Source organism: Panthera uncia, chromosome D1 (genome assembly GCF_023721935.1).
Source record: "Panthera uncia isolate 11264 chromosome D1, Puncia_PCG_1.0, whole genome shotgun sequence".
NCBI classification, from domain to species: Eukaryota; Metazoa; Chordata; class Mammalia; order Carnivora; family Felidae; genus Panthera; species Panthera uncia.
In genome coordinates this window covers 6,727,460-6,737,171 of record NC_064808.1, presented here as the reverse complement: position 1 = coordinate 6,737,171, position 9,712 = coordinate 6,727,460, and the positions used below count along the sequence as shown (strand labels likewise).

Genomic DNA, 9,712 nt, shown 5'->3' with positions numbered 1-9,712 from the left:
CAAGAATAAGCAAGCAGAGCTCCCTGAAGGAGAAGGCCCTTGTGGTACGTTCAGGATGTGGCATTCCAGGCTGGGAGCACCAGCCAGGACGGGAGCAAGGCTAGGAGCCCGCGGAGCTGGCACAGGGCATGCTCGGGGTGGGGGGCACAGAGGTCAGTGACTGGGCAGGGGGAGAGTGGGCAAGACAAAAGGCAATGGGGAGGGAGTTACCCCTAAAATGGGTGGCCTCGTGCCCCAAAGCACAGAAGAAACGGTTAGGTCACTGTCATTGTTCCCACACATCATGCACACGTGTCTGGTGACACTGGGGAGACCTTGCAAGGGCTCGGAGAGGGTGACAGCAGAAGAAGCTTGGGGGCATCAATGGCAGCAGATGACGGGGGGTGCTGGGCCACACAGGATGGGAGGTGTGGGTTCAGATGGCTGCCCATAACTTGGGACACACACACACGCACACACACACACACACACACACACACAGGTCCCAGCAGCCCACAGGATGTCCCTCCAGCTCCTGCCTGTCCCAGGCAGGGGTGTGGAGGGCAGGCAGCAGCCTACGTCACAGTTGGGTTAATCTTCGACCAAGCCTTAACGCCTATTCCGTAAGGGTCACCTGGTCAGTGTTTTATTCCAGTCTGGGTGACTTCGGTCTCCACTTTCCCCACTTCCTTTATTCAGCTCCTCCTGGAGGTCCAGGGCCAGCTACGTCTCCAGAAGGATGCTGGTGGCTCAGGGGTCACACCTAGCAACCCCTGGTCCGAGTCGGAGGCACCCTGAGTGACATTTGCTGGGCGGGTGCCCGGAGAGTCCTGGCCCAAGGGCAGTGAAGCCAGAAGCCACTGCCATGCTCCAGGCTTCTCAGCTGACGAAGCAGGTGCTGCTGTGGGGGAAGCAGGTCGCCGGCCTTGGCCCCTTTGCCCTGGGCCAGCTTCTGTGAAGTGGGCACCTCCCCTGGGCCCCCTCGGCGGGCTCCATGGCGTTTTCTGAGCTCCTGGACCAAGTGGGTGGCCTGGGCAGGTTCCAGGTTCTCCAGATGGTGGCTCTGGTGGTCCCTATCATGTGGCTCACCACTCAGAGCATGATGGAGAACTTCTCGGCCGCCGTGCCCAGCCACCGCTGCTGGGTGCCCCTCCTGGACAACAGCACCGCCCAGGCCGGTGTCCCCGGGGCCCTGGGCCCCAAGGACCTCCTGACCGTCTCCATCCCCCCGGGCCCCAACCACGAGCCCCACCGGTGTCGCCGCTTCCGCCAACCCCAGTGGCAGCTCCTGGACCCCAATGGCACGGCCACCAACTGGAGCGAGGCCGCCACGGAGCCGTGCGTGGACGGCTGGGTCTACGACCGCAGCACCTTCACGTCCACCATCGTGGCCAAGGTGAGGGCCTCCCCTGACACCCTCCCCAAGTCCTGGCACTTTAGAGGCCAAGGGCAGAGCTCACACTTGACTGGGCTCAGCACGGCCCAGTCCTGGGAGGGACCTGCCCTCTGCAAGCCTCCTCACTCGCCACCGGTGCCCTCCTCCAGCACCTGCCCTACAGGGGAGTGGGCGGCAGGACTCAGCCTACAGACAGACACTGGCCCCTGGCTCCTGGAAGAGTGGGTGCTGCCCGTGACCGCCAGGCCAGCCCCGCTGCCCCTGATTAGCTGTGACACAGGCAGCTCCCTCCACCGTGACCCCAGTTCTCAGACCCCGGGGGGGAGGCATCAGGCAAACGCGGGCGAGTGGGAGGACCCCCCCACCCCGGCCAGGGGAAGGGGCCTCTCTCTGCAGAAGGGAGCGGCCCCGGGGGAATCGGGAGGTGACGCCAACTCCGGCTGGCGTTGCAAACCGGGTGAGGCAGGGGAGAGATGAGGCCAGAGAGAACTTGACCCTGGACCAGAGGGTGATGTGGGGAGGCTTAGCCCTGCCCCACCACCCTAGAGGTCACCGGGCCATCCACCCACGCCTGGTTCCCTCAGGCCTTCCCATCCTACGCCTCCACCCCTGCTTGTCTGGGCTCAGCTCCCCACTCCTCTCCCGCCAGTGGGACCTTGTGTGCGACTCCCACGCCCTGAAGCCCATGGCCCAGTCCATCTACCTGTCGGGGATCCTGGTGGGAGCGGCGGTGTTTGGCCAAGTCTCCGACAGGTGAGTACCCCCCCCCCAGTTCTAGAAGCCCCCTTTTCCCTCACGCCTCTGTGCTCCCATCTCCATGTGTCTCTCCCCTGACGCCTTCTGGCTCTGCCACTGAGGAAGCCCTGTACCCGCTCTAGGCCTTTGTTTCTGGGGTTGTAGAGGATCGTCACTCCTACCAAACACTTACTGCTAAAATCTGCCTAAAACCGCTAAAAGCTGTTGTTGAGCGCTCCTGCTGACGGGGAGCTCATTCTCTGCCCGGGGCCGCCACCTGGGCCTACAAGCCTTTCATGGGAGGGGGGGATAACTCGGGTCTGGACCCAAGAGTCACCGTGACCTCTGCTCAGACCCCCGTGGCCGGTGCCGTGGCGCCCCGTGGACCCGGCCACCGCCTGCCCATTTGTGTGCCCGCAGGTTTGGGCGCAGGCTGGTGCTGACCTGGAACTACCTTCAGATGGCCGTGTCGGGCACGGCGGCTGCCTTCGCCCCCACCTTCCCGGTGTACTGTCTGTTTCGCTTCCTGGTGGCCTTGGCCGTGGCGGGCGTCATGATGAACACTTGCACTCTCCGTAGGTCACCTGACCCGGGCCAGGCGAGGGAGGCTCGTGTGGGCTCCCAGGCTGACCCTTGAGGTCTCCTTGCAGTGATGGAGTGGACGTCCACGCGTGCCCGAGCCTTGGTGATGACTTTGAACTCCCTGGGCTTCAGCTTCGGCCAGGTCCTGATGGCCACAGTGGCCTACGGTGTGCGTGACTGGGCCCTGCTGCAGCTGGTGGTCTCCGCCCCCTTCTTCCTCTGCTTTGTGTATTCCTGGTGGGTGCCGTCCCCTGTCCTCAGAGAAGTCCCTGCCTACCCTCCACCCTGGGGGCAGGGACCAGGGGCGCAGGAGGCCAAGGGAGCCCAGCCAGAGGGGAGCCACGGGCCCGGCACAACTGGCGGCCACAGGTCCACGGTGCTCACCCACCCCGGACTGGGGCTCCAGGGCCGGAGACGCTTCTCCCTTCCTTGTTCCTCCCGGTGCCTCCTCCCCCTGCACTCATCCTCCCCCCTCCCCTCTTCCTTCCCATCATCTCTAGGCCTTTTCCCTCTTGACTCCTTGCTTGCCTTGGCATGTGTGCCTCTGGGCACATTTTCTGAGCCGAGGCACTAGGCCAGGCTGAGGGGTGAGACACAAATACAACACACACATACACACACACACACACACACCGCTCCTAGGACACGGCCCCAGTCAGCCTTATGTACTGACATTTTACTAAAAAGCAGGGACCAAGACCCAGTTGTCAGAGGGGACCCCCAGCCCCCCACACAGGGCTGACATATTAGAGAAGTTAGGAAGTGTCTGTGCTGCCCTGAAATAAATCAGGCATGGCTCTTGCCAAACTCCTGGGACATAGTAGGTGTATGGGAAATATCTGTTGGATGGATATCTGGATGGATGGATGGATGGATGGATGGATGGATAGATGATATAGATAGATGGTAGATAGATAGATAGATAGATATGATAGATATAATGGATGGATGGATGGATGGATGGATGGATAGATGATATAGATAGATGATAAATAGATATGATACATATAATGGATGGATGTATGGATCGATCGATGGATGAATGGATGGATGGATAGATGATATAGATAGATGATAAATAGATAGATAGATATGATAGATATAATGGATGGATGGATGGACCGATGGATGGATGGATGGATGATATAGATAGATGATACATAAATAGATAGATGATAGATACGATAGATATAATGAATGGATACATGGATGGATGGATGGATAATCTAGGTAGATAGATAATAGATAACAGGTAATAATAGGCAATAGATAATAGGTGGTGGGCAAGAAATGAGCTGAGCTGAGCTGAGCTGAACAGGTGGCTGGAGGGGTAAGTGGATGAATGGATGTCCTTTGGGACAGGGCTGAGCCCGGCTCATTCACACACAGACCCAGCAACTCTGGGTTTTTGGTTGGCCATCGTGGCCCCTGCAGAAAGAAGTCCAGCAGACGCCCAGGGGAGGACGGGGCACTGGCACCGGGAGGAGGGCTGACTTCACAGATCTCTCCAAGCCCCACTGATTGGAGCAGAAACGCTCTTAGAATGGAGCCCTGAGCAGCTAATTTGCAGTCACTCTGCAGAGCAGGAGACAGTCACGCTTCCTGCACTGGCTCTGAGAGGAAGCCATTCCAGCTGACGGGTGGCTTTCCGGGATGGCCGTTTGACCCCCGGGACCAACGGAGCGGAGGCTGGAGGGTAGAAGGCAAGGGTCAACGATGCAGATTCCGGGGCCCCCTTCCTGGCTCTCTGAGGCTGACGCTGGCTCACGGGGTAGAGCCTCACTTTTCCTGACAGACGTGCCCACCCAGGTGCCGTGCACGTGCCCACAATCGTGCGTCACCCACCACGTCATGACTTCAGCAAACAGCTACCGGGTGCCCACCAGGGGCGGGGCACTGGCTGATGCGGGGCTGACGACAGCGAAACAGGAGCACTGCCCCGCGGGGAGCTGGCAAGACACCCCACACGTGATGGCTTGACGAATAAGAGGGGGACCACCTGAGGGCGGGAGCCCATGGCCCGTGAACTCCCACCAGCTTCTCTGCTTCTCTTCAAAACCCATTTCTCTCCATGACAGGTTGTCTGCCTGTGCCGGCCCCACCCCCCTCCCCGTCTCCTCGAACCCGCCCGACCCCCAGGCTTCACCCACGACGGCCCTGGCGCCCGGGCTCTGCTCCCACTGTTCTTGGCCCCTGAATCGGAGGAAGGGTGCCCTCTCCCGGGCGACCTAACCTGCGTCCCCTGTGCCACATGCTGCAAACCCCGAATCCCCTCTCCAGACCTGCCCCTCCCCAGACTCCAGCCTCCCGTTTCCAACCCTCCGTGTGACATCGCCATGACTGATGTCTCGGATTCACAAACGTGAACATCTTCTCACACCTGCTCTTTCCCAAGGCTTCCCCAGCAAGGGCGGGGGGGATAGCAGCCCCCATCCGCCGGGTCCCAGGGTTAGAGACACCACATCACCTCCCTGTCCCTCACTGACCTCCCCGCCCCACCCTAAGTCCAGCAGGTCACTGGATCTTGTCAACTCTACCTCAAAAGTATGCCTCGAGCCCCCCTTCTCTCCCCTGTTCTAACCCGGGAGGACCTTCGGGCCCCACGCATGTGGAACAGGTGACCCCACGCCTGGCTGCTGGTCCCAGGGGAACGCGTGCCTGGCTGGGGGGCCTGCCTGAGCAGAGGCCTGGAGCCAGGAGCCAGGGTGGAATGGTGGGCGTGGCAGGGGCCTCGGTGGGCTGGGCCAGCGCAAGGGATCTGGGCCGACGTCGAGGGGTGTGGGGGCAAGGTTAGGGTTAGGAGCTGGGCCCTGGCATCGGGGTGTGGAGCCGGGATGCGTGGGGCCAGCTGGCATCCAGGAGACAGCAAGTGTTGTCCTGACGTGGGCGACCGGGCCACAGGCGAGACAAGGGCAGGGGCGGGTCAGGTGCAAGCGGCTGGTGGTGACAGGAATTGGTGGCTGCCTGGGTGCAGGTGGAGGGGGCTGGCGATGCCACGACCAAAGACCCTGCCCCAGGCCGGAGCCCCCGGTTGGGTGGGAAGCTGGGGAGGAGCCAGCTCGGGCAGGAAGGCGCAGCCTCGGGGGTGAACAGGAAGGCCACGGATGTGACATCGGGCAGGTGCCTGGCCTCCCTGGGGAGAGGTGGGGGACCCCAGTGGGCTTGCGGCTTGTGGCGGGCTTGCAAGACTACGGTCCTCACTGCACACAGGCTCACCCAGGCCTGCTTCCCCGGGGGGGGGGCCAGGGAAGGGCCACAGGGTCGGGAGGGAGGCCGGAAGGGGAGGATATGGACTCCCGACCCCAGTCTGAGGAAGAGAAGGAAAAAGGCAGAAAAGGTGGCCTGCGGGGGAAGGAGGGCGTCAGGTGGTGTGGCGTCCCTGAGCCTGGGGCCTATGGGCACCAGTGAGGCCACCCCCCTGGGCAGAGGGAGACAGAAGGGCGGTAAGGCTCACGAAGCCTGGGGCCACAGGCCGCACCCACCCACCCTCTGCCCTTGACCCCCTGCAGGTGGCTGGCGGAGTCTGCCCGATGGCTCCTCATCAAGGGCAAGCTGGAGCAGGGCCTGCGGGAGCTACAGAAGGTGGCTGCCATCAACGGGAAGAGGGCAGTGGAGGACACACTGACTGCAGAGGTGAGGCGGGGCGGGGCGCTCCCCCAGGGCTCAGCCCTCAGACCCTCTCCCTGCCCCTGCACAGGCCCCTGGGAGGGTGAGGGTCTCAAGGGGGAGGACCTGCCCGGTGCTCCCAATGCTGACAGTGACTCCCCTCCCGCCCCGCCCCACCCCGTCCCTGCAGGCCTTGCTGTCAGCCATGCGGGAGGAGCTGAGTGCGAGCCAGGCTCCTGCCAGCCCGGCTGCCCTGCTTTGCACACCCGGACTGGGCCTCCGGACCTGTGTCTCCACTCTGTGCTGGTAGAGGCCCCTTCACCCCCCCCGGGGCCCCAGCCTCTGCCTCGGGCCTGCCTTGGGCAGCCGGGAACCTGGGGTCAGGCCCTGACTGGCATCCAGGCAGGGGACCTCTACGGACTCTCCTCTTGCTCCCGCCTCCAGGACCAGGCCTGAAGCATTCCATTCCCCCCCGCCCCCCCCCCCCACTCCCCTGCTAGCAGTCAGGCTCCCAAAGGAAGCAGCCAAGGCCAGGTGGGGTCAGGCCGGGGAGAGGGGATGGCAGAGACCCCTAAGGAGGAAGATTCACAGCAAAGGCACTGGGAGAGCTGAGCTGCCCAGCAGGCCGAGGAGGCTGTTCGAGAATAAGCGAGGCGAGAAGGCACACCCACCCCAGTATTATCAGAGCCCGGGGAGCCAGTCTCACCCAGCAAGGACACAGGACAGGACACAGGACACCCAGAGGGAGGGAGGAAGGCAAACCCTGGCCTCTCCCCCACCCCACCCCACCCCCTGCACCTCCAGCCCCTCACCAGCGGCTCCCATTGGCCAAACCTAGCGAGGGGTGGCCCCGGGGGAGGGGGGAGGCCTGGGGCCAGGTGGCGCACAGAGACCAGCCCTCCACTACGCAGAGCCTGCAGGGGGAGGCTGGAGGCGGGTCTGAGGACCGACCAGCAAAGGAGCAGCCCCCACCCCAGCCTGACCCCACCCGCCCCGCCCCACCTGCAGGTTCGCCTTCGGCTTCACCTTCTACGGCCTGGCCCTAGACCTGCAGGCCCTCGGCAGCGACATCTTCCTGCTCCAGGTCCTCATTGGGGTCGTGGACATCCCGACCAAGATCGGCACCCTGGTGCTGCTGAACCGCCTGGGCCGCAGGTCCACTCAGGTGGCGTCCCTGGTGCTGGCGGGGCTCTGCGTCTTGGCCAACATGCTGGTGCCCCACGGTGAGCGGCCAGAGGCTTCCCTACCTCGGGGTGCTGAGCCAGGGACAGGGGCCCCTGCCCCCTCCTCAGAGGGTGCTGTTCTAGAGCAGGGGCCCAGTGGGGAAGGAGGCTGCTGGGGCATCTGGGACAGATGGTGACAGCCCGCCCCAGGCAGCAGGAACAGGGATGGAGTGGAGGGGGTGGCATCATGCAGGGGGAGGGGAGGGAGCAGGGGGCCAAGGAGGACTCCCAGGGTCTGGCTCAGGGTTATCGGGTTGGGCAGCAGTTTGGGGGGCAGCGAACGGAACCACGGTGTCACCTAGGATGTGGTGCGTGTGTGCGTTGTGGGGACACCCAGATGGAGGGGAGTCATAGACATTTGGGAGGTCAGGGAGAAGTCTGGCCCCCATCTGACCTCGGAGCCCCGCCACCAAGCTCGCTACCCCCTTCCCTGTCCACAGAGTTGGGGGCCCTGCGTTCATCCCTGGCCGTGCTGGGGCTCGGGGGCCTGGGGGCCGCCTTCACCTGCGTCAGCATCTACACTGGTGAGCTCTTCCCCACCGTGCTCAGGTGAGGCTGTGCCCGGGCCCGAAGAAGGGGTCACCCTGGGCTGCGAGGGCAGGGTGGGGGTGGCCTTCCCCAGCCCCGGATGTTCCCGCCGCCATCCCCCTCCCATGTGGTCTCAGGGCTGAGCAGGTGCATTCTGCCCCCCGCCCCAACCACTGTGCCTCCCTGGACAGAGTGGGGCTGGGCCGGGCTGGGAGGCCCTCACGGGTGTTTCCGGGGCTGCAGGATGACAGCGGTGGGCCTGGGCCAGATGGCAGCCCGCGCGGGAGCTATCCTGGGGCCTCTGGTGCGGCTGCTGGGTGCACACGGCCGCTCACTGCCGCTGCTCGTCTACGGAGCGGTGCCGGTGCTGAGCGGCTTGGCTGCATTGTTGCTGCCGGAGACACAGAGCCTGCCGCTGCCCGACACGGTTCAAGATGTGCAGAACCAGTGAGTGAGCTCGGCCCGGGGCCCGCCCTCTCCGCTTCCCCCCTGCCCCCCGCCCCCATCCGGTCACTGGGCAGAGAGAGAAGCAGAGGCACAGAAAGGGACGGGATTGGCCCAGAGTCAAACAGCACATCTTTGGGAGAGGGGAGACCAAGGGCCGGGGCTCCTGGCTGACAGTGTGGACTTTGTCTCCTGCTCTGGGCCGGAGGCTGGGCCACCCTCGGGGCCACCTTCAGAGGCGTCGAGGGGAAGGGAGAATGTAGTCGTTTGTTAAGAAGGACGGGCCGAGGGTGTGATGGGCGTTGCTGGGGGAGGAGGGGTGCTCACAGGCCCCAAATTCTACCACGAAAGCCCCTAGATGGCTGGCAGGCTGTCACTGCCCCCCCCCCCCCCCCGCTTCCCAGCACGTGCCCATTCCTGGGCCCCCAAGAGCAGGGCAGTGGTACCTCCTGAGACCTCAGGAGGGACCCAGTTCAGGGGTCAGAGGTCACTCTGCATGCACGAGCCACACCCCTCTTGTCTTTCACGTCTGAACAGGGCAGTGATGAAAGCGACACACAGCCCCCCAGGGCGCACTGTCCTGAAATCCACACACTTTTAAGCTCCCGGGCATTCTGCGATGGGACATTGGGAGAAGCACCCTCTCTCCTTCGGAGAAGGCAGGACGACAAAGGCCACCATCTCCAGAGGGTCCAGGGGCGGCCCCAAGCACCCCACCGGACCCTCCCTTGTGACTTCGAAAACGATCAAGGACCGGCAGGACCCTGTCTACCCCGTGCTCCCCTCCTCGCTGCTCACGGCCCCCAGCTGTCCACTGTTCCCCCCTCCCCCCGCAGCCCTCCCCCCCACCGAGCTTGGAGGCCACCATCATCCAAGGTCAAAACGTCCCAAACTCATCGCACTACCCTGAGATCTCCGCACAAGTCTCAGCTCCTCAGTTGTACCCAAAGGGCAGCTCTGGCCCCCGGTCACCCCTCTGCACACTCCAGCCACGGGACCAATCCTGCCTCGCCCCTTCTCTACCTACCAAACTCCTCTTCAGCCTCCCAGACTCAGGGCAACCGCCTCCTTCCAGGGGTGCAGCCCGAGGCCATAGCGAAACCCTTACCCACAGCCACGCACCTGTCTCCCACCCTGCCAGCTATGAGTTCCCAGAGGGTTGGAGTGGCCCCCTTGCCCCCTGATCTGACCCGGCCCCCACACAAAGCCTGGCAGGAGG

The 9,712-nt window shown here is 63.6% G+C and overlaps 1 protein-coding gene across 3 annotated transcripts; it reads left to right on the top strand.

Moving 5' to 3' along the window:
• The first annotated feature begins 941 nt into the window (after window positions 1–941).
• On the top strand, window positions 942–9,331 carry SLC22A12 (solute carrier family 22 member 12). 3 transcript variants are annotated; one of them, XM_049643598.1, is made up of 10 exons: window positions 942–1,375; window positions 2,025–2,128; window positions 2,531–2,583; window positions 2,761–2,929; window positions 6,202–6,325; window positions 6,489–6,604; window positions 7,307–7,521; window positions 7,962–8,070; window positions 8,293–8,496; window positions 9,031–9,331. In XM_049643598.1, exons 1-10 carry the CDS (start codon window positions 974–976, stop codon window positions 9,092–9,094), a joined length of 1,560 nt encoding a protein of 519 aa, XP_049499555.1. In that variant the 5' UTR covers window positions 942–973; the 3' UTR covers window positions 9,095–9,331. The 3 variants fall into 3 exon arrangements, with proteins under 3 accessions (XP_049499555.1, XP_049499546.1, XP_049499563.1); XM_049643589.1 differs by having other exon boundaries at window positions 2,531–2,685; XM_049643606.1 differs by lacking the exons at window positions 2,531–2,583; window positions 2,761–2,929.
• The last annotated feature ends 381 nt before the right edge of the window (window positions 9,332–9,712 follow it).